Source organism: Stenella coeruleoalba, assembly GCF_951394435.1.
Source record: "Stenella coeruleoalba genome assembly, chromosome: 6".
Taxonomy (NCBI): domain Eukaryota; kingdom Metazoa; phylum Chordata; class Mammalia; order Artiodactyla; family Delphinidae; genus Stenella; species Stenella coeruleoalba.
In genome coordinates this window covers 73689703-73716464 of record NC_137151.1, presented here as the reverse complement: position 1 = coordinate 73716464, position 26762 = coordinate 73689703, and the positions used below count along the sequence as shown (strand labels likewise).

The window sequence follows — 26762 nt, the reverse complement described above, 5'->3', positions numbered from 1 at the left end:
CTCTACCCAGCAAGGATCTCATTCAGATTTGATGGAGAAATTAAAACCTTTGCAGACAAGCAAAAGCTGAGAGAGTTCAGCACCACCAAACCAGCTTTACAACAAATTCTAAAGGATCTTCTCTAGGCAAGAAACACAAGAGAAGGAAAAGACCTACAATAACAAACCCAAAACAATTAAGAAAATGGGAATAGGAACATACGTATCGATAATTACCTTAAATGTAAATGGATTAAATGCTCCCACCAAAAGACACAGACTGGCTGAATGGATACAAAAATAAGACCCATATATATGCTGTCTACAAGAGACCCATTTCAGACCTAGAGACACATACAGACTGAAAGTGAGGGGATGGAAAAAGACATTCCATGCAAATGGAAACCAAAAGAAAGCTGGAGTAGCAATTCTCATATCAGACAAAATAGACTTTAAAGACTATTAGAAGAGACAAAGAAGGACACTGCATAATGATCAAGGGATCGATCCAAGAAGAAGATGTAACAATTGTAAATATTTATTCATCCAACATAGGAGCACCTCAATACATAAGGCAAATACTAACAGCCATAAAAGGGGAAATCGACAGTAACAAATTCATAGTAGGGGACTTTAAGACCCCACTTTCACCAATGGACAGATCATCCAAAATGAAAATAAGTAAGGAAACACAAGCTTTAAATGTTACATTAAACAAGATGGACTTAATTGATATTTATAGGACATTCCATCCAAAAACAACAGAATACACATTTTCCTCAAGTGCTCATGGAACATTCTCCAGGATAGATCATATGTTGGGTCACAAATCAAGCCTTGGTAAATTTAAGAAAATTGAAATTGTATCAAGTATCTTTTCCGACCACAGCGCTATGAGACTAGATATCAATTACAGGGAAAGATCTGTAAAAAATATAAACACATGGAGGCTAAACAATACACTACTTAATAATGAAGTGATCACTTGAAGAAATAATGAAGTGATCACTTTGAAGAAATCAAAGAGGAAACAAAAAAATACCTAGAAACAAATGACAATGGAGACACGATGACCCAAAACCTATGGGATGCAGCAAAAGCAGTTCTAAGAGGGAAGTTTATAGCAATACAATCCTACTTTAAGAAGAGGAAACATCTCAAATAAACAACCTAAACTTGCACCTAAAGCAATTAGAGAAAGAAGAACAAAAAACCCCAAAGTTAACAGAAGGAAAGAAATCATAAAGATCAGATCAGAAATAAATGAAAAACAATTGAAGGAAACGATAGCAAAGATCAATAAAATTAAAAGCTGGTTCTTTGAGAAGAAAAACAAAATTGATAAACCATTAGCCGGACTCATCAAGAAAAAAAGGGAGAAGACTCAAATCAACAGAATTAGAAATAAAAAGGAGAAGTAACAACTGACACTGCACAAATACAAAGGATCATGAGAGATTACTACAAGCAACTCTATGCCAATAAAATGGACAACCTGGAAGAAATGGACAAATTCTTAGAAATGCACAACCTGCCAAGACTGAATCAGGAAGAAATAGAAAATATGAACAGACCAATCACAAGCACTGAAATTGAAACTGTGATTAATAATCTTCCAACCGGGCTTCCCTGGTGGCCCAGTGGTTGAGAGTCCGCCTGCCGATGCAGGGGACACGGGTTCGTGCCCCCGTCTGGGAGGATCCCACATGCCGCGGAGCGGCTATGCCTGTGAGGCATGGTCACTGAGCCTGCGCATCCGGAGCCTGTGCTCCGCAATGGGAGAGGCCACAGCAGTGAGAGGCCCGCGTACCGCAAAGAAAAAAAAAAAAAATTTCAACAAACAAAAGCCCAGAACCAGATGGCTTCACAGGTGAATTCTATCAAACATTTAGAGAAGAGCTAACACCTATCCTTCTGAAACTCTTCCAAACTATAGCAGAGGGAGGAACACTCCCAAACTCATTCTATGAGGCCACTATCACCCTGATACCAAACCAGACAAGGATGTCACAAAGAAAGAAAACTACAGGCCAACGTAACTGATGAACACAGATGCAAAAATCCTCAACAAAATACTAGCAAATAATCCAATAGCACATTAAAAGGATCATACACCATGATCAAGTGGGGTTTATTCCAGGAATGCAAGGATTCTTCAATATATGCAAATCAATCAATGGGATACACCATATTAACAAACTGAAGGAGAAAAACCATATGGTCATCCCAATAGATGCAGAGAAAGCTTTCGACAAAATTCAACATCCATTTATGATAAAAACCCTCCAGAAAGTAGGAAGGAGGGAACTTTCCTCAACATAATAAAGGCCATATATGACAAACCCACAGCCAACATCGTCCTCAATGGTGAAAAACTGAAAGCATTTCCACTAAGATCAGGAACAAGACAAGGTTGCCCACTCTCACCACTCTTACTCAACATAATTTTCGAAGTTTTAGCCACAGCAATCAGAGCAGAAAAGGAAATAAAAGGAATCCAAGTCGGAAAAGAAGAAGTAAAGCTCTCACTGTTTGCAGATGACATGATACTATACATAGAGAATCCTAAAGATGCTACCAGAAAACTACTAGAGCTAATCAATGAATTTGGTAAAGTAGCAGGATACAAAATTAATGCACAGAAATCTCTGGCATTCCTATACACTAATGATGAAAAATCTGAAAGTGAAATCAAGAAAACACTCCCATTTACCACTGCAACAAACAGAATAAAATATCTAGGAATAAACCTACCTAAGGAGACAAAAGACCTCTATGCAGAAAATTATAAGACACTGATGAAATAAATTAAAGATGATACAAATAGATGGAGAGATATACCATGTTCTTGGATTGGAAGAATCAACATTGTGAAAATGGCTCTACTACCCAAAGCAATCTACAGATTCAATGCAATCCCTATCAAACTACCACTGGCATTTTTCACTGAACTAGAACAAAAAATTTCACAATTTGTTTGGAAACACAAAAGACCCCCAATAGCCAAAGCAATCTTGAGAAAGAAAAACGGAGCTGGAGGAATCCTGCTCCCTGACTTCAGACTATACTACAAAGCTACAGTAATCAAAACAGTATGGGGCTTCCCTGGTGGCGCAGTGGTTGAGAGTCCACCTGCCGATGCAGGGGACACGGGTTCGTGCCCTGGTCTGGGAAGATCCCACCTGCCCGTGAGCCATGGCCGCTGAGCCTGCGTGTCCGGAGCCTGTGCTCCGCAAGTGGAGAGGCCACAACAGTGAGAGGCCCGCGTACCGCCAAAAAAAAAAAAAAAAACAAAAAAAAAACAGTATGGTACTGGCACAAAAACAGAAGTATAGATCAATGGAACAGGCTAGAAAGCCCAGAGATAAACCCACGCACATATGGTCACCTTATCTTTGATAAAGAAGGCAGGAATGTACAGTGGAGAAAGGACAGCCTTTTCAATAAGTGGTGCTGGGAAAACTGGACAGGTACATGTAAAAGTATGAGATTACATCACTCCCTAACACCATACACAAAAATAAGCTCAAAATGGATTAAAGACCTAAATGTAAGGCCAGAAACTATCAAACTCTTAGAGGAAAATATAGGCAGAACACTCTATGACATAAATAACAGCAAGATCCTTTTTGACCCACCTCCCAGAGAAATGGAAATAAAAACAAAAATAAACAAATGGGACCTAATGAAACTTCAAAGCTTTTGCACAGCAAAGGAAACCATAAACAGGACCAAAAGACAACCCTCAGAATGGGAGAAAATATTTGCAAATGAAGCAACTGACAAAGGATTAATCTCCAAAATTTACAAGCAGCTCCTGCAGCTCAATAACAAAAAAACAAACAACCCAATCCACAAATGGGCAGAAGACCTAAATAGACATCTCTCCAAAGATATACAGACTGCCAACAAACACATGAAAGAATGCTCAACATTATTAATCATTAGAGAAATGCAAATCAAAACTACAATGAGATATCATCTCACACCTGTCAGAATAGCCATCATCAAAAAATCTAGAAACAATAAATGCTGGAGAGGGTGTGGAGAAAAGGGAACACTCTTGCACTGCTGGTGGGAATGTGAATTGGTACAGCCACTATGGAGAACAGTATGGAGGTTCCTTAAAAAACTACAAATAGAAATACCATATGACCCAGCAATCCCACTACTGGGCATATACCCTGAGAAAACCATAATTCAAAGAGTCATGTACCAAAATGTTCATTGCAGCTCTATTTACAATAGCCAGGAGATGTAAACAACCTAAGTGTCCATCATTGGATGAATGGATAAAGAAGATGTGGCACATATATACAATGGAATATTACTCAGCCATAAAAAGAAACGAAATTGAGCTATTTGTAATGAGGTGGATGGACCTAGAGTCTGTCATACAGAGTGAAGTCAGAAAGAGAAAGACAAATACTGTATGCTAACACATATATATGGAATTCAGGGGGAAAAAAATGTCATGAAGAACCTTGGGGTAAGACAGGAATAAAGACACAGACCTACTAGAGAATGGACTTGAGGATATGGGGAGGGGGAAGGGTAAGCTGTGACAAAGTGAGAGAGTGGCATGGACATATATACACTACAAAACGTAAGGTAGATAGCTAGTGGGAAGCAGCCGCATAGCACAGGGAGATCAGCTCGGTGCTTTGTGACCGCCTGGAGGGGTGGGATCGGGAGGGTGGGAGGGAAGGAGACGCAAGAGGGAAGAGATATGGGAACATATGTATATGTATAGCTGATTCCCTTTTTTATAAAGCAGAAACTAACACACCATTGTAAAGCAATTATACTCCAATAAAGATGTGAAAGAAAAAAAAGTATCTACACACAGCTCCCTTAAAAAGAGGATAAGCCCCACTTTGGAAACCACTTTCACGGCTCTGGTGCTTGGGATTCCTCTCCTTCCTCAGCCAGGAGGGGCCTCTGTTAACAAGCCTTGTGTTGGTGCGTACAGTTGCCCCTCAGTATAGCTGCCCCTCAGTATAGCGGGGAACTGGGGGGGGGGGGGGGAATTGGTTCAAGGACCACAGTGGATACCAAAATCCACAGATGCTCAAGTCCCTTATATAAAATGGCGTAGTATTCGCATATAGCCAAAGCACATCCTTCTGTATCCTTTAAATCATCTCTAGATTCCTTATGCATAATAGAATGTAAATGCTATGTAAATCGTTGTAAATACAATGTAAATGCTATGCAAATATTTGCTGGTGCAGCAAATTCAAGTTTTGCTTTTTGGAACTTTCTGGAATTTTGTTTTTCAAGTATTTTCTACCCGTTGTTGGTTGAATCCAAGGATGTGGAACCCATGGATACAGAAGACCGACTGTACTTACCTACAAGGTCTCCTGAACCAGCACAGCCTCAAAGACAAATGTTCCTTGCTAAGGATATTATAGGTATAAATTCCCTGAGTTATAGGGGAAATCTCAGGGATGTGGAGGGAACCTGGTCTGACACCAGCCTCAGCCTCAGAGAGGAACATGGGGGCAGAATTCTCTGCAATTGTAACAGGAATGAAGCCAGTTCTTTGTTTACAGCCTCCAGTTCATCTGACATCACTGCAATGTTTTTAGATTTTAGTCGGGACACCTGACTCCTCATTCCCCACCCTGCTGAGAACCCTGGCCCACATCCGTAAGGGGGGCTGGCTGTCCCCTCTCTACTCCCACTTCCCTGCCTCAAACAACCCAAACAAGCTGGAGAGAAGGGATACCAGCAGGCCCATCTGGCCAAGACCAGAAGGGAGACCGAGATGCCCTGTCCCGATAAGCAGAAGGACCACCACAAGGAAGAGAATGAGGCCTCTAGAAGGAAAGCGGAAAGTGAAGTACACTGAGATCCAGAGCCTTCGGATAACGTGCCCAAATTCACACAGCTAGTAGCACAGCTGGATCTAGAAGCCAGGTCTCCATTTATCACTGTGGTCTTGCCACCCCTTCACGACTACAAAAATCAATCCTGCTGGAGGGTGAGATGGCCAGAGAGAGTGTTTAAGGAGAAGAGGGCTCTGTTCCCCTTCCAGGTCATTATAGTTCCAGGGCAGGGTAGACAACAAAATCCTTTCAGGTCCCTCCCAGTAAAAAGGCCCCTACATAGTCAATTCCTCTTCTCCAAAAGCTAAGGCCAGAAATACTGAACGTTTTATTGGCATTTGCAATATAGCCAGGAAATAGGGTGCTTATCTGACCCAGGATATCATAGTAACAGACAGAGGTGGCAGAGCCAAAAGCTTTGTGGAAACAGTGTTATGAGCCCTAAAGAAATAACAGAAAAGAACCTTTCCAACCTACAAGGAAGGAGGCTCCCTGACAAAACAATCAGCTGGATTCTGGGTGGGTGCTGAGACAAAGGGAAACCAGCTGAGACCCTAGAATGTTTAAGGTAGGGGACTGTGGTCATGATAGGGGAAGTTTCTGAAAGCTGGGAATTGCGTAGATATTACTTCAGAGAATTTGGAGGGTTTGGTTTTATTCATTTCAGTTTATGACTAGGATGAGTATTTTTTCACTCAAATTTCTTTCTTTCAAAAAAGAATCCTCAAAGTAATGGTATGAATGAAGAAGTATCCTTACAAGGACCATACTTTCCATTTTTCCTTAATACACAAGGCAGCTGTGAAAGGGACTGAAAGAGCATGGCCTTCAGCCTGGTGACCATTCTTTGAGTTCCTTTCTCTTTCCCCATCTTAGGGAGAGAGGAATTTGATGGTGATGGTGATAGTGATGGCAGTTTCTGTCACATGTGCTCTAGATCAGAAAATCATCTTTAGTTATTAACCTGCTGACATGAGCACACATTGCTAGCGTCATTTTCCAACCCTGTGTGAAAATGTCTTTACTTGCTTAGGACAGAAAACCAGAGACAGAAGCAAAAGGCCAGGTATATCAAGATCAACATTTACCTAATACCACCTCCAACACTGCTTCTCAAACTTTAAAGTGCATAGGGACCACCTGCACTTGCTCAAACGCAGACTCTGGTTCAGCAGATCTGGGGTGGGGACCTGGGAGTCTGCATTTCTAACAAGCTCCCAAGTGACACTGACACTCATGATCCTCAGACCATGCTAAGAACAACCTGGAAAAATGTCTGGCCTTTCACGCTGTTAGATGATGGTCCCAAACTTTAATGCTTTTTATATACACCTCTTCTTAAATGCCACAGTTAGGAGTGGGAGTTTCCACCTGGCTCAGTGGTCTTCAACCCTGGCTACCCATTGGAATTACTGAGGAGCTTTTAAAAATACCACTGTAATTGGTCTGGGTCAACCTAGCATCAGGAAGCTTAAATGCTCCTGGGGGTTTCTAATGCGCAGCCAAGGTAGGGAAGCCCTGATCTCGCCAAGTAAGGTGATCCACTTAATGTTTCCACTTCAAGGTTAACTGTTATTCTCCTAATGTCTTTTCTCACATCACAGCACTGACTTTAACTTAGCCAAACAGAGTTTACATTTAAGTGTGTAGCAAACGAGTAGTCATACATTTTTTTAAAGCAAAGGTTACCCTTCCTTAAATTTCCAAAATTTTTCTTAGTGACATGGCAAATTTATTAAGCATTTTTCCCCACAGTGTTGACATGCCTCAGTTTTATTGATTTATAAAATTGCTACAATACTTTAAACAAGCAGGATTTTCATAAAAAAATATCGAGTACACCTTTTGGCATTTGGAAGGAAAAAGAATGCTCACAAAATAATTATACATATATTTTAAATGAAGTTTATTTTTCCCCCTGGGAATAAAAATCCTATTCTGAAAATGTTTCAAAATTAGAGTGCTTAGTTATATCAATCTAAAGCTATTTTTGCTATTAGGTTACTAGGTTTATTTAGAGACTAGCTTTTCAATCAATTTCAATATTTCCAATTTATTTAACTTCTAAAGTTACAAACTGTTCATTTAAATACCCACAAACTCTTATTGCAAGAAGCATATGTATTAGTTAAAACTAACCAAAAATAGACATTTAAAAGGAAAAAATAAAATAAAATAAACCATGTATTTATGTTTCCAATAATATTTATGCACACAAAAAGCTATTTAAAACAATCATGATATTTTCTAATGCTTATTTACGTTAGTGTGCAAATGTGAGTAATACGATTCAACTAGCTAACTAAAAAAGTAAACATTTAGGAAAGCCAACTGTAGTTAAGATAGTCAATTTATCTCAACTATTAAAAATAAAACAGTGAGTTTTTAAGTACACTGGAGAATTAGAAAGCAAAGATGAATACTAGCAACACAGTGCTTAGTAAGTAGTCAATACTGACTGAACAAAATTTTTTGAAGAGGTGGATAAATATATACCCTATCCTAAATCTAGATGCCTCCAATAACTCCCCACTCTTTCCAAGTAATTCATTTTCCAAAAGAGTCCACCAAATATGGAGATACTGAGGAAGCTATTTTGGGGGACTCTATAACCATCAATCAAAATGGGAGAAAAAGTTACAAATATCAAATCCTGTTGTACACCTGCAACTAATATAATGTTATATGTCAATTATACCTCAATTAAAAAAAAACCTCTATTTTGTATGAGCCATTAAAAAATAGATAAAATAGAGTGAATAAGAAACAAAAGAAAAGTTAGAACTGGAAAAGTTCATATGACTTTCTCTTTGGCTAATTACAGGTAATATTGGAAAGCTCTTAGAAACTTACTTTTAACATTCAACCATGATTTTACTAACATTCAACCATGATTTTTATAACATACAGCCATGATTTCCTCAGAGCTCGTAAAAAGAAAAGGTTGAGATAACACAGAATTTTGACAGAGGGCAAAAAAAAAAAAATCACATCATGAGTCTTTTACTGTCTCTAGAGCACTAGAGCTAGAGACTTGAACTTAAAAATACCATCTAAAAAATTATATCCATTCCTTTACTCCCAAAAGAAAGAAAAACACCTGCAGGTGTCAAATCTGACAGTGACAGATGCAAACATTATAGCTGAGGAAGTCACATGTCCCCCCAAAGAAACTGTTATGAGGACGAAAAATGACAGGTCACTGGTAGGTACATTTTGCTAGGCTTCATGACTTAAGGCAAATTTAAGGACACTGTGCGGCCAACGTAGCCTGATTCACAAAAGCAAGAAAGAAAACTTGCAGTCTGTACACTCTCCCCCCAAAAGTCACGGCCTGTATTTTAAAAACACAGCAAGGAGAAAGAAGGGCAACTTGTCTAAGGAGGTTTGCTACTTACGCAAAACCACAAATGAACTAAAACTCTTCTCTCAAGTGATGACTAAGGGTGATCTAAATGCAAAAGGTGACACATGCAAAGCACTGGTATGCTACAGAATTTCACTTCCTAAACTGATACTTTTTAAAGTTTTTTTAAAGTATGGCACTGTTTTTTTTCCCTGAGCACCACATCAAGGTTGCAAAGGTCTTCGAATTCACAAAGGCACTGCTAGTAAGTTAATGGTGTGCATTACTCATGCACACATATACACTTTGTCTGAATACACACATGATGGGTTATTTTTGTTTCCATTTAAAAATATATACACATGGGCTTCCCTGGTGGCGCAGTGGTTGAGAGTCCGCCTGCCGATGCAGGGGACGCGGGTTCGTGCCCCGGTCCGGGAGGATCCTGCGTGCCGCGGAGCGGCTGGGCCCGTGAGCCATGGCCGCTGAGCCTGCGCGTCCGGAGCCAGTGCTCCGCAGCGGGAGAGGTCACAGCAGTGAGAGGCCCGCGTACAGCAAAAAAAAAAATTATATATATATATATATATATATATATATATATACACACACACACACACACACACATGATTAAGTTCACCCTAGTGTGATAGTGCAAACTGAAAACAGGGAATCAATTATGAGTTGTTCAACTTGGTTTATTGTGAGTGCTTGAAAATGTAATCTAGCAAAATTCTGCAGAGTCAGACCATAATCATTGCCCTATATTCTGGATGACAGAATATCCTTGCCACCATTCCCACACCTTCCCCACCAAGCCCACAGCAGACATCATTAATCAAGTAGGTAGGTCACTCTCTGCTGATCCTAGCCTCAAACTTAGAATCCCGGAAAGCCACAACTAACTGAGCAGAGTTGGCACCGAAGGAAAAAAACCCAAAAAGACAGTGTGCCAATGGTCAGGTACGTTAAACCACAGGTATTTACTGTCTCACACTTCTTTCTGGCCAACAACCACAAAACAAGAAAACAAACAAAATAATAAAGTCAAATAGGAGTTGTATATATGACTTGTATTCTAAGGCCTCACCCAAGATGGGGTGTCACGACGAGGAGCTCTCAACAATCGTCTGGGTATGCCAGTTCTGAAGGCATGCTGAAACACTTGTATAACCTAGTAACCACAAATGCCACAGGAAAAGGGCAAGTATAGAAATTTCCTATTTAATTTAAGTACAGAGTCTGATTCTGATGGTAAGACTTAAAAGGTATTTGTTGTATGCTCATTTACCATACAAATTTGGCAACTGAAGGTTTTTAATCATGTACACATTCCAAGACAGAAATCTAGACGCTTAACTTTTACCATCTCTAGGCCACTTTTGATTGCTGCCAAACAAACAAAAAATACAACTCTATTTTGACCAAGTAATGGTAGCTTCTACAGCAAACTTATTTTAACCTTTGTAACTCAACTTGTAAAATCAATTCTAAAACTAAACATAAATAACTAAACGTATCTCAAAACAAAATGGTTCCAAGTTGCATTGTCCACAACCAAAAAAACATGCGTACAGAACTGTACGCACACACACTCACACACACAATTAAAGAAAAGCACTAGAAACGCCAGGATTACTTTCAAAAGAAAATGGCCTCATTCTGGCTATCTAGAAAAAGCCATCAATTCATAGTTCCTTGCATAGAAGGGTTAAAAAGGAAATAAAAGAGTTAGAATGTCAGGTCAGTAATGGCAGCGGTCAGAATTATCCTACTGTCACACACAAGACATACTTATAAAGATATGTAGAGTCACCTTCTCCTTTATTACCAGCTGCACCACATAGATGTGCCACTGTTTACTTAACCACCTTGCTTTTGATGAGGGTATCTGAATGACTGCATAAAATAAAAGTCACACTTACATAAAACAAACGTCAATGCATAGAGGAAAGGTCTGGAAGGGCACGTAGCAGAAGAGTGGTTACCCCGGGGAAAGCGGGGTTGACAAGGTGAACTTTCACTTTATTCACACTGTCTAAATGATTACTTAGTAAAGAGAATATATTCAGGTACAGCTTTAAAAAAAAAATAAGAGGAATCGGGGGAATAACCCAGCTCTCTCAGAGTCTGAAGTCCAGAGTGCTGAGACAGAAAGATGATAGCACTGAGCGGGACTGAAATGCTTTCCTAGGTCCCCTCCTTTTCACTACACATAAGTACTCTTCATTATTCTTCATTCCTAAACTGCTACATCTCATCCAAGATGACCACCTCTGCCTACTAATACCAAAAGAGCGTGGGAAAGAAAAGAGTGTGTGGGTATAGCTCCTGACAGCCATGGATCCTTTCATGACACTATTCTCTCTCCTTTGTTCTTAACTGTCCCCATGCTACCAAATCTGGTAATATACTTTATATTGAGATTTAAGTGGGTAAAACAGTCTTTGTGACAACTTTCAACAGCACAACTATCAACAGCATCCTCCTCTCAGTCTGACACTAAGGAGGAAATTCATTACAGCGTCATGTATTTTATTCATCTTTGGTATTCTGAGTATATTACCCCTCACTGATGTCAAAGGAATTACTTAATTTGTTAATATTCCTGTATATTAATGCATTTGTTTTATCTATAAAATTAATCAAAACATAATCCTCCCTTCCATAAGTTCTGGATTTTATAAATTCCAGGTTAGTTATTTATTCAGCAACTAATGTTAGACCAGAAGCATATGAACTAAAATACTAAATGAAGAGGTAATTTAAACACTTAAGTGTTTCAGGATATAGTTACAAAATATTTACCATTCTAATCAATCGCACGTGAGTTAATCTTGGTTCTGTGTATCCTGGTTGCTCTTGTACTTTAACATCCTTGTTACGAAGCTAAATTGAGGTAATGCAACTGGCCCATAGTAAGTGTTTTATTATCAAAGAGACCAGCAAAAGACTATTTGGGGGGAAGGGGTGCACATTACAGGACAGAAGGGGGAAGCTCCATCCTATGAAAATATACTAGATTAGTTGCTGCATTTGGGAAAGAGGCAGCATAAGGGCTCTAAAGATGTAGACATTAAAGTTCCAGAGATGAAATATCAAAGCAAATAATGAGACATAATAAAAATAATATATTTACATCTAGGGAGGGGGAAATGCCAGCATCAAGCTAATAGCAGGCACTGTTTGACCCTGCCCATGACTACCTGTTTCATCTGTCCTACCAAAGTCATCCTGGTAATTTGTAAAGAGGTTTATTCACACTAAGCAACTGACCATTCTTTTGTAGAAAAATTTATAGCATCTCTAGTGTACTGATATTTACAGCCCTTTGTCACAACCATGGGACTCTAGTGAGAGAGAATGCAAACCTCCTTACAAATAAAAATCCCCTTCCCCGAAGTATGCAACTTACTATCCATAAGAAGAGTAATGTGAGCACCTACTCACATTTCACCTCTAAAAATTAGTATTCAGTGTTATCATATACATTCTTAATCCAGACACAAAGGCGATACTTAAAATAATTGAGCAAATGCACACATTCTGCTTTATATAAGTTCATAACATTTTCTGAAAAGTATACAAACATTCACTAGGTCATAGGTGCAGTGACTGGAGTCTACTATTTCTCTACTTCTATACTCTATATATTCAGAGTATCTCATCTACTGGCTGTAGGCATATAAACATCACCTCCTTAATTCTGTTTTTTATACTTCATATTTAGATGATTAAAATAAAACTCAATACCAATAAAGCTTAAAAGCACATCAAAATTGTTATTATATGCTTTTGAAACTTTTAGCCTATTACTGATTGGATTTTTAAGGCTTTAATGTGTCTTAAAAACATTTAACCTGAGCATTTCATGTGAAGTCTAGTTAAATGCAGGGTCAATAATATCAAACACTAGAGAATTCCCTGGCGGTCCAGTGGTGAAGACTACGCCTTCCAATGCAAGAGGTTTGATCCCTGGTTGAGGAGCTAAGATCCCACATTCCTTGTGGCCAAAAAGCCAAAACATAAAGCAGAAGCAAAACTGTAATAAATTCAATAAAGACTTTAACAATGGTCCACGTAAAAGAAATCTTAAAAAAAACAATAATAATAATATCAAACACTAGATTTTCTCATGTATCAATAACTCTTCCTTTGCTGAAAACATCTTTATTCAAGTCTAAATGGGTTATTGAATTAAGAGTGATAGTACTACTACTAATAATGGTAACAGTATTTATAATAGGTAATACTTATTAACACATCCTATGTGCCAGGCATCTAAGCGCTTCATATGTATTGATTCTTCTAATCCTCACAACAACCCTATGAGGTAGGTAATACAGTAAAACCGTATTAATTGAAAATCATTAGAGAGTGGAAAGAATGAATTACAGAATAATACTTTCTAAAATTTTATACACATTATTACAACTTAAACCTAGACTTCCAGTTAAATATAGTAGACTGACCAACATGTCAGAACAGACTACATAGCCATGAGATTTCAACAAGTTTATAAAAATAAAATCCAGGAGGAGGTGTGATAAACCTAGCAGAGTAGAGGAAGTTAAAGCCTATGTACCCAGAAGAGAGGAGCCAATACACTCAACCAAACACCTAACAAGTTCAGAACCTGGAAGTAGCAGGTGCTGCAGAAAAAGGGGATGAGGCATAGGGCTGAAATTAGGACTAGATGTCTATAAAATGGGCAACTAGACCCCAGGTCCTCTCCCCACTCTCCACAGCCAGACAACCCACCCACCCCCAAACTCCATCCACTGGAGAAACTGAAGCTGAGGGTCACCAAACATAGAAGACGACTGCAGTGGGGTGGGGCAGGGTATGTGGAGGCTGAAAATAGAAAGATTAAGTAAAAAACCACATACAAACTGTGGAGTCCTCAGCCCTTTTTTCCCACCCTGCTGCTAGAACAGGAATCCTTCCCAGGGAAACTGAATAGCTCCAAAGAAAAGACCTCCTCTGAAATTTAGAGAACTCCAAGACAAAAGGCCAGCTCTCTGCCTGAGGCAGATAACTGATAAACCCAGCCCACACATAAAGAACTATGAAGTTAGCTTTTTAGTACCTAATTCTTAATATGAATGGATGACCTCTCCAACTTTCTAAGAAAGCCTTCACAATGGAAGACACAATCCAAAACAAACAGAACAGGAAACAATGCAGGAAACAGGAAAGACATGAGGAAAACACCCATAATCATCCTCATAAAAATGGAACAGAGAAAAAAGATATCTTAGAAATTAAAAGATACAGCTAAAAAAAAAATTCAACAGAAGAGCTGGAGGAACAGAAAAAGAACAATTACAATACTACAACTTAGGAGAGAAAAGAGGATCAATTAGACGTCCAACATTCTTTTAAAATTAGAGGATCAGTCTGGGAGGTCCAACATTCAAATGACAGGAATTCTAGAAAAACAGGATGGAGAAAATGGAGGAGAGAAAATTATCAAAAAGATAACACAAAATGTTTCCCAGAATTGAAGTAGACAAGTCTGCAAATCGAAAGATTCCACCAAGTCAAGTACCCATCAACCTGAATGAATAAAGACCCACACATCCTCATGAAATGTTGGGCATAAAGAGAAGCTCTTAAAAGCTTCCAGAGTGTAAAAACAGGCCCCACAGGAATCATGAAGGCTATAAGACAATGGAGCACTGCCTTTAACATTCTAAGAGAAAATTATTTTCAACAGAGACTCCAAACTACCAATCTATCAAGAGTAGAGACATGTTCAGACCTGTAAAGCCTCAAAATCTTTACCTCTCATGCACCTTTTCCCAGGAAGTTTTTGATAGTGGATATACTTTGGCAAAAAAAAGTACAGTAAATCAAGAAAAAAGATCCAATAAACAGGAGATCCAACATGAGACTGAAAAACTGAAAAACAAAGGGATCCCAGAATCACCACCAAGCCATGCACGGGTCTGGAGAGCAATGGTCCAGATGGCAGAAGATGAAGGACTATGGAAAAAATGTCCTCAAAGGGAAAAGAAAAAAAAAAAAAAAAAAAGGAACTGATGGATTATCTAATGTTTTTTAGCATTTAAGCCTTTGGATACTCATCGTGACAGGTATATTAAAAACTAAGCAAATTTTAAAGTCAGGAAATTATTATTGTAATTCAAGGAAAAATAAGATTCTAGTAGAAAGGAAACAATGATACGAAATAATTGATAATGATCAATAAACATTTGTATCTATTGATTTAACAAAAAAGTTGTGATTAATCTACATTGGGAGGGGTGGGGGAAGTGAGGATATAAGCAAAGTAATCCTGCCTGCCATAAAAGGAATTCAAAAAATCATTTTTAAAATTGACAAATCAAGAAAGCGTAATAAAACATTTTCAAGGAAGGTAAATACTAGAACAAACCACTAAGAGCTAAAAGTACTTGTCTCCATGGCTCTAAGAGGAGGAACTACTCCTTTTCATTATAAGCCTTGCACTTCTACTTGAGCTTTTAAATTATGTGCATGAATTACTTTAGTAAAAAGAAAGCTAATTTTTAAAAAAAGAAAAGAATTCAAACTTACAAATTCAGTATGAATTCAAAGAAAGGAGGATTGTGGAACTGGAAAGCATGAGAAGGAAGCCCTATCTACCAGCTACAATTACTTACCCCACCAGGGCTATTCACAGAGAGACCTCCTCAAAGGAGCTCCCGCAGCCTAACCAGGCTTTCTTACAGGCCAGGATATTCCCTCTGCGCCAAGTGGCAGGAGCAAACGACAGACCCAGAGGCACTTCATTTAATAAAAGTGAAGAATTGGTAGAGTCCAAATTAATGATACTATAATGTGTATGGAATCAGTATAAACAGCAATAAAATATTGCCATATTACAAGGATACATTTCCTGAGATCTTATGATAATTTCTAAACACTAAGTATAATAACACACAGTGGAAAATCTACAATTCAGGGTGAAGTTCCATGGCGACAGTCAAAATGAAGATACTTTATCTCTTGCCTTGGAATTTAAGCTTAAGCAATAGCATCCATTTCTGGACTTATCCTGATTAAAGATAACACAATAATTCAGTGTAATATAACAAAGTTCAAATTTGGTCCATTTACAAAAGAATTCTCATCAAAGTTGTTTTAATCATAGAAGTCTTGGATTCCCACACAACACAAACCAGGTGAAAAGTAAAGCAAGTACTAGCTCTGCTTAGAAGATCACTGATATACCAAGAGTCTCTAAATTTCTCAATAACCCCATGGCCTAGATAAAGCAAAACAAGAACCAATAGTTATACATTACAGAAAGTCCTGAAAAACTAAAATTCTTATGAAATTGTTCTTATTTGGTTCATCTTTTTCTTAAAATTCAAAAAAGTCAGGCACACTTGAAAATACACTGGGCTCCTCAAAACGCTAGGTTCCCTGAAGCTTTATAGGTTGCTTCATGCTACCAACTCACTGACCAAAACCTAGATGTAATTCATGATACATTGATATCCCCTAAAAAAAAAAAAATGATTTCACAAATGTGTTGGTTCCTAAGGGAGAAAAGGTGGCTCCAGTCACAATAAAAGCCATACTTAGGAATATAGCAAACTTTTTCAAAGGACCTGTTTCAAGGAGAAAAAAATCATATGAACCAGAAATAACTGTATTTTATTTTTTAAGGTATTTACAGAAAACTGTTCAGGAACTCATATTTTTTGATAAAGCAATAGAAAATGGATTTATTTTCCATGAGTTCAAAAGCTTTGTTATAGTGTTTTCATTATAAACATACTGGTTCAAAAAAAAACTACCAGAAAAACTCCCACAATTGGTACCACCTTGACCTTCACAGTCTTATCACCACTCATCCTTACTACAAAAAATAAAAAATAAAAAAATAGAAGGAGCAAAAAATCTGATTACTCGCTCAACATGAAAACTTACATTATCAAACTTTTTTCTCAAATTAGACATATGAAGTATAACATGAGCAGAAAGATTCTTCTTAATATAGTCTAATGACCTGTGTGCTATTTAAAATCACAAATACTTTAAGTAGCACAGAGTTAATCTAAATGTATATTAATGTATATAGATTGTTTATGTCCATTTTAAACATAAGGAAGAAAGCCTATAACTACAGACTTATTTCAATAAGGAAATACCAAATATTAATTCTTTTAAAAAAATTCTCACATAAACTTAAAACAGAAATTTAAAATGAATAGGACGCACTATTCTAAGCTCACAGGCAAAAAAGCTAAAAATATGCCTAATTTGTGTATTTACTATGAGGTCCAAAGATACAAACAAAATCAAAGCAATAAAGAATATTATTACCACTTGATAAAGATTAGACAAACTATCAATAAATGTAAAAAATACAATGTATTATATGATGAGTTTGAATGCAAAAACCACATATTTATTAAACATATGATTAACTTAAAAACACCAAACCAGTTTGTTTTAAAGTGCTCCTCATCCAAAACCTTGGAAAAACCATCACTCCAAAGTGAACTGAAAAAACAGTTTACAAAGCAAACACTGACAATAGGTATGGACAGGCACTACCAAAAAATGCTATTTGTTCTTTAATTAAATAATGCCATTCTCAAGTTATGTAGGGCAGTCACCTTGACAGATTCCTTTTTTATAAGTATTCATAAATAAAAAATGTCTAGATAGTCTAAAGAGCTGCAAACATTAATACCTTACAACAGCAGCTTACGTCTATTTTCGGAAAAAAGCACTAAAATCCTCTTCCATTGCAAGTCATTTATTTCTCTGGTGGAAGTGAGCAAGGTCACTACAATATTAACCTCTTTTCTAGAACAATGTAAATAACAAGGTATACACATCTTAAATTTGGTAGGTCATAAAAGTTAGGATGCAATCATTTTTTCTGATGCAACAGAAAAATAAATAAGTAAAAATTAAATACTTTAACCCAATATTTGGTATTGATAAATCAGTAGTGTCAACTTCATATACAAAGGACAGCACGATCTCGTTTTTAAAAAATCCTCAATGTCATGGTATTTGGGGTAAAAATATTTCGAATATTAAATGTTTCCTTTTTGCTTAAAGGAATATAATACAAACACCATCAAGCTGCGACCGTAACTCACTTTCAGCTGGGGTAAAGTGACCATTTGGTCCATGGCACAAGTTACATATATCACACTTCTGTCAAACTGAAACCTTAGGTTTATAAGATTTCATGTTTATAAGCTACAATACACACTGACTAAGATGTCAGTCCCTCACAGTATTTTAGAAAAATATCTACATTTGTCCTTACAGATGTCAAAATGTTACACCATCATTTGTTCAAAAAAAAAAAAAGATGCACATTCATACTGTGAAGTTATTAAGAAAATACTCTTGCAAATAAACTATATAAAGATAAAATACACTTCAAAGGTATGTGGGTTGTTTTTTGTTTGTTTTACAATATTCTATAAAGTGCAGAGAAATCCTAAGGGAAAAATTACTCCCTATAACATAGTTTAATTACAGCAGCTTTTGCATAGCAATACTTAGAGGAAGTTGGACACTTCCGTTTCCTCAGGAAGAGAAGGATGGAAGAGGATCTTCCGATTCAGATTTTTTTTTGGCCATAAGTCTGCTTTCTTCAGGAATGGTTGCTGATGCCAAATCTCCATTAAGTGTATTTCTGGAACAGTGAACAGGTCCTATTAAGAAATTGATTAAAAGGTTAAACATCCTATCAATATTAACTCCAGTCCTCCATGAAAGAATATTTCCTATTCAGGGACATGAAATTCCTGTAGCTTCCTGCTAACTTTTTGATCGTTTGTTTAAGAGTAAAAATGTAACTTTTCTAGTATTGGCAGTTGTAAGGAGAAACTTCAGAGTTCTTGAGAAATTATGAAACTATCTGAAGGAGAGATACTTGTTTTGTTCATTGCTAGAACCAAGGTTGGCACACATGAGCAGCCAATAAGTATTTGCTGAATTGAATTTAGTCTTTCTTAACTATCGCTTTTCCAACCTGATCGTTTTAATGCTGTTGGTATCCTCCTCATTTTCTAGGCAAAGAAACCAAGTCCCAAAAAAGATTACAGGCCTAACCCAAGAATCACACAATTGGTAACAGAACTGGAACTAATTCAGGTCTTGCTCTTTTCATCACAAGACTTTCTTTTTCTTTCTTTTTTTTTTTTAATATTTTAATTTTATTGGAGTATAGTTGATTTACAATGTTGTGTTAGTTTTAGGTATACAGCAAAGCATCACAAGATTTTCTGAGGAAAGCTGACAAGGTATGTCACAGTGAAAGTTCTCATATCTCCATTTGGGATGCAGCTCACAAAACTATCACTGCAGCTGCCAAGTGAGCACATCAAACACATTGGCATGGTCCTATTCACTTTCACATGTACATATTTTTTTAATTTAGCATGAACATTTATCACTTTTATAATTTTAAAAAATCTAGTTAATAAACGTAGAAGCAGCTGCATATCTCAAGAAAAAGAATATGCTGCAATAAAGACTTTCAACTAAGATTGCTAATTTGCAAAACATACTTTCTAAGAAAGAGCACTAATTCAGTCTCTGCTTTGTCAACTAACTGGGACACTAAACTTTAGGATAAACAGAAGGAAATCTAAGGATAAAACTCTGACCTACCCTACACTTGCCAATTTTAAAAAGTTCTAGAGAAGTGAGATATATGTATGTATAAAAATATTAACACCAGTATATATATATAAACATTAATGCATGTATGGGTGTGGGTGTGTGTAACTAATTTTGTTACCCTCCTTAACAGCTAAATTAGGGGGTGTTAAGTGGAATATTTACGCTTAGATCTTATAAAAACAGTTTTCAAAAATTCAGAACCAGGGCTTCCCTGGTGGCGCAGTGGTTGAGAGTCCGCCTGCCGATGCAGGGGACACGGGTTCATGCCCCGATCTGGGAAGATCCCACATGCCGCGGAGCGGCTGGGTCCATGAGCTACGGCCGCTGAGCCTGCGGGTCCGGACCGTAACGGGAGAGGCCACAACAGTGAGAGGCCCGCATATGGCAAAAAAAAAAAAAAAAAAAAAATTCAGAACCAGGCTCGCTAGGGGTGTCGCCTTAGAGATCTGCACGGGCTGGGCTTGCAGAAGGATCAACATGCCTTTGGCTAGAGATTTACTGCATCCTTCCTTGGAAGAGGAAAAGAAAAAACACAGAAAGGAACGGCTGGTTCAAAGTGCAAATTCTTATTTTATGGATGTAAAATGTCCAGGCTGCTACAAGATTACCACGGTTTACAGCCATGCTCAGACAGTGGTGCTTTGTGTAGATTGTTCAACCGTGTTGTGCCAGCCGACGGGAGGAAAGGCCAGACTCACAGAAGGGTGTTCATTTAGAAGAAAGCAACACTAATGATCCACACAACTTCCTGAATTTGTGTTCTATCGCAGAAAGCCTTATCAGTTCATTAATTCCAGTTAATCTACCAAGATAATGTAATTATGTTTAATTTTGTAAGGTATACAACAGCACTCTCCTATTTTGGTGTCAGTTTTTCAATAAAGTATTGATTATGGGCAAAAAAATCAGAACCAGAGTGCCTAAAAGAGAAAAGAGCTAAGGAAAATGGCTGGCTTTGAAAGAATTAATTTAGCTATAACCAATGAAAATGACGCCCTTAAAAAAAAGAAATGGCAGGACTTCCCTGGTGGCGCAGTGGTTAAGGATCCACCTGCCAATGCAGGGGACACGGGTTTGAGCCCTGGTCCAGGAAGATCCCACATGCCGCAGAGCAACTAAGCCCGCAAGCCACAACTACTGAGCCTGTGCACCACAACTACTGAAGCCCACGCGCTCTAGGGCCTGGTGTCGCAACTACTGAGCCCGTGTGCTGCAACTACTGGGCCCACACACCTAGAGCCCATGCTCCACAACAAGAGAAACCACCGCAATGAGAAGCCCCCGCACTGCAACGAAGAGTAGCCCCCACTCACCGCAACTAGAGAAAGCCTGTGTGCAGCAACGAAGACCCAACGCAGCCACAAAATTTAAAAAAAGAAATGGCATCTAAGGAAAAGTACAAGGCAGAATAGAACTCTTTCATAAGCTCTGGATGAAAAGGGTCATGTATAAAAGGCAGAAAGAGCAAGGTAAATCAGAATGTATGTTACCTGCCCCAGGTGACATTTTTTCCCATACTTAAGCTCTTTAACCATTTTCCTCTTTTTCTTATCACTTCCAAGATCTAGTAAATTGGCCCAGGAAAGTTTCTCCCAACCCCTTTCGACACTCAATCCTTTTCCTTCTTTCATTTCTTTACTCATTGCCCAACTTATATTCAAAATGATAATGAGCATAGTGTTCTATATCAATAAATAGATTAGTTCTGTAAGAAAAATGGGCATTAAAAAAAAAAAATGCAGGCTTCCCTGGTGGCACGGTGGTTAAGAATCCTCCTGCCAATGCAGGGGACACGGGTTTGAGTCCTGGTCCGGGAAGATCCCACATGCCGCGGAGCAACTAAGCCTGTGCACCACACCTACTGAGCCTGCGCTCTAGAGCCCGTGAGCCACAACTAGTGGGCCCACGTGCCACAACTACTGAAGCCCAGGCGCCTAGAGGCTGTGCTCCACAACAAGAGAAGCCACCGCAATGAGAAGCCCATGCACCGCAACGAAGAGTAGACCCCGCTCGCCTCAACTAAAGAAAGCCCACACACAGCACCAAAGACCCAACACAGCCAAATATAAATAAATAAACTTATTTTTTAAAAAAATGCCGGGCTTCACTGGTGGCGCAGTGGGGCCTGTCGATGCAGGGGACACGGGTTCGTGCCCCAGTCTGGGAAGATCCCACATGCCGCGGAGCAGCTGGGCCCATGAGCCATGGCTGCTGAGCCTGCGTGTCCAGAGCCTGTGCTCCGCAACGGGAGAGGTCACGACAGTGAGAGGCCCGGGTACCGAAAAAAAAAAAAAAAAAAAATGCCATCAACTTCTAAACATCTGAAAATGATCAGCAGTCCCCTTTAGAATCTCAACCATTTTCACGAACTTTACATTTCTCCTCTAATTAAACCTGTTTAACCTTCTGGTTAAGTAAAGCAACTCTATTTTATACAATGTTTTCAACATATTCAAATACTAGAAATCCAACACCATTGTTTAGTCCCATTTCAGCCACACTATAAATCAGCCGGGCTCTTCTAGGCCATCTAAAGAAGTTAACCACCATTCACCATGTCATTTCCATAAGGGAAATAAAATCTTGTTCCAAACAGCTGACTTACAAATAAACTCTTGGAACACAATCTGTTGCTTAATTGAGAACTGTATGTAATTTCTATCCCACATGTTTCACGGGCAATAGTAAAGACTCTGAAAAGCAAAAGTCTATTAATGGAGCTGTAATAATAATACCATATTGGCATTCACTGAAAATCATGGTCACTACTGTCGAAGTAGATATTCTGACTGACTTTCAAAGCTTTTTCTCTGAAGAGAAAAATAATTAAATTTTAACATAAATCACAAAACCTTTCCTAAAGGATTCAATCACAGTATGCTGACTCTTTAATAATAAGGAAGAAAAGGTACAGGAATAAATGTTATTATAATTCATCACCACCACCAGAAAAAATTATTGTCCTTGGCCATTTCAAATTCTTTAAGTAACAATGCTGATTTTTTTTCTTTGAACTTAGAACTTGCCTTTATTTTCCCCTAGAATCCTACCTACAATTTATGCTTTCTTCTAACATGTTTTTTAAATGCAAACACAATGGGAATATAAATTACTAAGAGATTACTAAAATGCAGTGGGAGTAAAAGATTTTGATATTACATATATAAATCTAAGATATGGTACTTACAAAGAGATACTTAGTACTTCCTAATAACAAAGGTGACTGTAAGAGGATATATGAGCTTCTGTTGATTGTGTGCTAGTTGCTTAGCTCTGAATTCACGGGCAAGTACAGTGGTCACTGTCAGTACCCTTCATTTCAACAATTACAGAGCCCCACACCAATTTTGCTGAATAGGCCAAAGGGAGAGACACAGCCCTTCTAACTTACTATCTGGGTCTTCGAGAGGAGCATCATTACAAGAGTCTGTATCTGAGTAGGTTCTTCGGCGCCTCTGGGAGAGTCGGTGAAGTGTAGACACTGTTTCTTTTATAGAGTGGCTACTCCTGCAAGTTAAATAAAAAGCATTAAATTTTAAGGACTTCAACAAATGAAAACACCCTCAACTGCAGTTTTCAATGACTTCTCTTTAAATGAAAGAAGAACTATTTTAATACCCAAAGTTCTATTTTAGCAACATTCTACTCCTTCAGAGGTCAGGCCACAAACAAGCCAAATCATTTAGAATCTAGTTGGTAAGCTGGGGAATACAGCCTCTGAGCCAAATTAAAAGGAAAAGAGGTACAATGAAGAAGTGATTTCTTTTATAGAGGAAGGTCCAGCTAGAGAGTAAACGTATCAGATGGTTAACAAGTGTTTAAAAACTAGAAGTTATGGACTTCACAAGTGCATGCATCTAGCGTCATCCACAGCCAATATAAAACAGCAGAGCGGAGGGGACGGGCAAGCAGCGTGGGAGCATGCTAGGAGCCAACTCACTGAGAGCAGCAAGAGCGGATAAAGACGGCAAATGGAGGCTAGGAAAACTAGTTTTAAAAAATCAGTCTGGAAAACCAGAGAACTAGAAAAATCAACCTAAAAAATTCAACACAGAAGCAAATCACCACCACTCAACAGCACCTCAACTACCACTGGATGACAGCCCAACATTACTGTTCTTAATGACAACTTTGATTCATCAAAAAAAAGAAAAAAGTTTTAAAATTCTTATTATATCTTATTTAATAAGGTAGAAAGGATAAAATACAGGTCAAAAAAATTCTGTCATAAAGATAAAAGTTTGTTAAAGGAATCAAGCTTTTATTTTTCTGGAAAATTCAGTTGATGAAACTCTTCATTCCCTGATAGGATTAGATACACACATCACTGGACTCCTCTCAGCCCGTGACAGTTCAATCAATTACATAACCATCAGAGGGAAAAATAAAGTGACAAAATAATAAGGGGGTTCAGTTAGCACTTTTTTTTCTTTTGGTAGGCACTCAATAGATGTTTACTGAATGAAAGATGAATTCTATAGTGCTTTACAATTTTCTAAAGTTTCACACATGTGATTTCACATAATCCTACAATAACCTTTTTTTTCCCCTACCCCTATATTAATGTAGAGAAATAAATGCTAATGTCACTATAATTTCATCATTTTCCAAAGACAACCATAATAAGACAACCATAGCAACTTAAAAGAATGTTACCTACCAAGATAAATAGCCTGGGATATTGGCAAGATCTAGAACGTAAATTTTTTAAATGTGTTGATATGAATACATACTTTAAAATATCAATAGTTTTTCTCTCTTTTCAGTAACACCTTAGCTCCTATTATAACAACAGCTCAGCATGAATATATGATGCTATAAAAAACTGTAGTAAAATAAGCCTAAGCTTGGAGCCTTAATACATCAAAAATGGATTTCTATTAACCATCGTTGGATATAATTTACATCTAAAAAAAGTATGATAGCTGTCAAGGTGCTTACCTTGCTGACTAATTTATTCACTCATTTTTTTTCTTTACCTACTACCTACTGGGACCAGACCCTATACTAAGCACTAAGAGAATTTGCTGAGCAAATCAGAACCAGACTTTGCCCATACAGAGTTTACATTCCACTTTATGTTAAAGACCCAAAGAAGTTCCCTAAGTAGGTATAATTCTGAGAGAACTTGGTCAGAAGAAAAGGTTATTTTACCTCTCTGAACTGCAAGAACCAGGGTGGCTGACAGAACGCTTCATCTAGAAATTTAAAAAGAAAATAAGCATAATTCATATATCAAGTAGAATAAGACAGCTCTAATATATTATTATTATCATAATTAACATAAATTTACTCAAAGAAAAAGATGGCTGGCCAAAAAATTTATTTTTTACAGACCCAAGTAACATTATTAGCACAATATCAAGCTTTCTCCCCAATAATTATTAACTGAAATCTTTCTCAACACATACAAAAACATGCTGGATTGTTTTCTCAATATTAAAAACTGAATTTTATAATATATATATAATACATGTGTTTGTATAAAGATATAAAAAAACAGTATACTTAACAAGTCCCCAAAAAAATCACACTATTTGTGATGAAAAGGAGTATCCAGCAAGCCAGAAAAGAAAATAATCTAATAAATGTCTCTCTCTTTTTTTTAAAGGGCAGAGCTTCTCCTTACCATTCATTATTCAGGTAGCTATTACACAGATGTTCTAAAGTGTGGTTTTCATGGAAAACAGCATTAATTATTCAAGTCTTTTAAAAACTCAGAAGAGGAACCCTAAGCCTCAAATAGGTTTCTAAAAACATACACTTAAAATATAAATAAATAAATAAAATCTGAGTCAGCATAGTATTAATAAATATGACAAATACGAAACATAATTTAGATCTAACTACTCCACCAAAAAAACAGAGGTAGCCAAGTAGATTTCAATGCTTAGCAAAGTAGCAAAAAAAGCAACGTTTATATCAAAGGCTAAGGATGGTTGCTTTATATACAGGGGCTTAAGAGTCTTACAAGTGAGTCCAAGTCTAACAGTTATGTTACGTAAATGCCTTCTACAGTTGCTCTGAGAAATCCCAGTTGAAATGAGAACAATTATGACCCATCCAATTTGTAGTCCAAGGATATCTAATATGATTAAAATAAAGATGCAACTGGACATTAACATCTCCTTTAACAGAAATCACTTCCTTTAGGATTACTCACGCAGCAACACCCCCACTACAATTATCTGTGGATCAAAATGACAATTGTTTAAACTTCTATGATGATTTGAAATATAACTGAGTGCAAGTTAATTTAAAGAGGGACACGATGAGATAACCATATAAAGTAGTTATAAAGATCAAGTTAATTTTGGAATTCTCAAATTTTTCAGCTTCATTTTTCATTTACTCATGTCGTTAAAGAAAAAGAAAGAAAAAGATTTCCTCTTGAAGACTGTCTGACCTTACTTTCCATGCTATGTGTCTCCAGAACTATTTACCGTAAGCCACAATTTTTGCCTTATGTATGAAGTAAAACGGCACAGTGAGGAAAAATAAGTGGCCTCCAACCAGTATTTCCTAGATTAACTTATTGGATTTCTTGTAATGTTTCTACTGATAAAAAGTTTTAGTTTAAAAGAGACAGTTATTATAGCTTCTTATACATAAAATACACATATGACCTCTCTGGACTATAGAACATTTATAACAGAAGGCATTCTCCTCAGAAGTTCAATGAAGAAATTAGGCAGGTTTGAGGTGTTTTCATTATATTTGATTCTATAAAGTCCACCTTAAAAAAAATACAGTGTACTCCTTGTACATCAAGCTCAGGAACATAGCACTATACATTCATCTCAAAAGATCAGGATTTTTTGTTCAACTATACATGTTATTTAGCAGTCCACAATAAACCTAAAATTGTTCGAAAAAGCAACATTGTCAAACTGTGTTCTACTAAACAACACAGTCCTCTGAGTTATTAAAAAATAAAAAGGGTTCAATCATCAAAT

The 26762-nt window shown here is 37.4% G+C and overlaps 2 protein-coding genes across 17 annotated transcripts in view; one reads left to right on the top strand and one right to left on the bottom strand.

Annotated features, from left to right (window-relative positions):
- The window catches only part of PLEKHA3 (pleckstrin homology domain containing A3), a 138927-nt gene that overhangs the window by 97153 nt on the left and 15012 nt on the right, over nucleotides 1-26762 (bottom strand). For 15 of the 16 annotated variants that reach the window (XR_013828671.1, XR_013828672.1, XR_013828673.1 and 12 more), the window contains exons 6-7: nucleotides 24961-25004; nucleotides 23198-23313 (exon numbers count right to left, since the gene is read on the bottom strand). Coding sequence is in view for 3 of the 16 variants with exons in the window: in XM_079924037.1 (XP_079780163.1) it covers nucleotides 23198-23313; nucleotides 24961-25004 (160 nt within the window). In the remaining 13 variants the exon portion in view is untranslated. Of the gene's footprint in view, nucleotides 1-9782; nucleotides 18834-23197; nucleotides 23314-24960; nucleotides 25005-26762 lie in introns of those variants that run through there. The other variant, XM_079924036.1, reaches the window with a different exon arrangement.
- Nucleotides 20227-22602, top strand: LOC307187632 (small ribosomal subunit protein eS27-like). Its single transcript, XM_079923965.1, has one exon. The coding sequence runs from the start codon at nucleotides 20284-20286 to the stop codon at nucleotides 20536-20538; it is 255 nt and encodes an 84-aa protein (XP_079780091.1). The 5' UTR covers nucleotides 20227-20283; the 3' UTR covers nucleotides 20539-22602.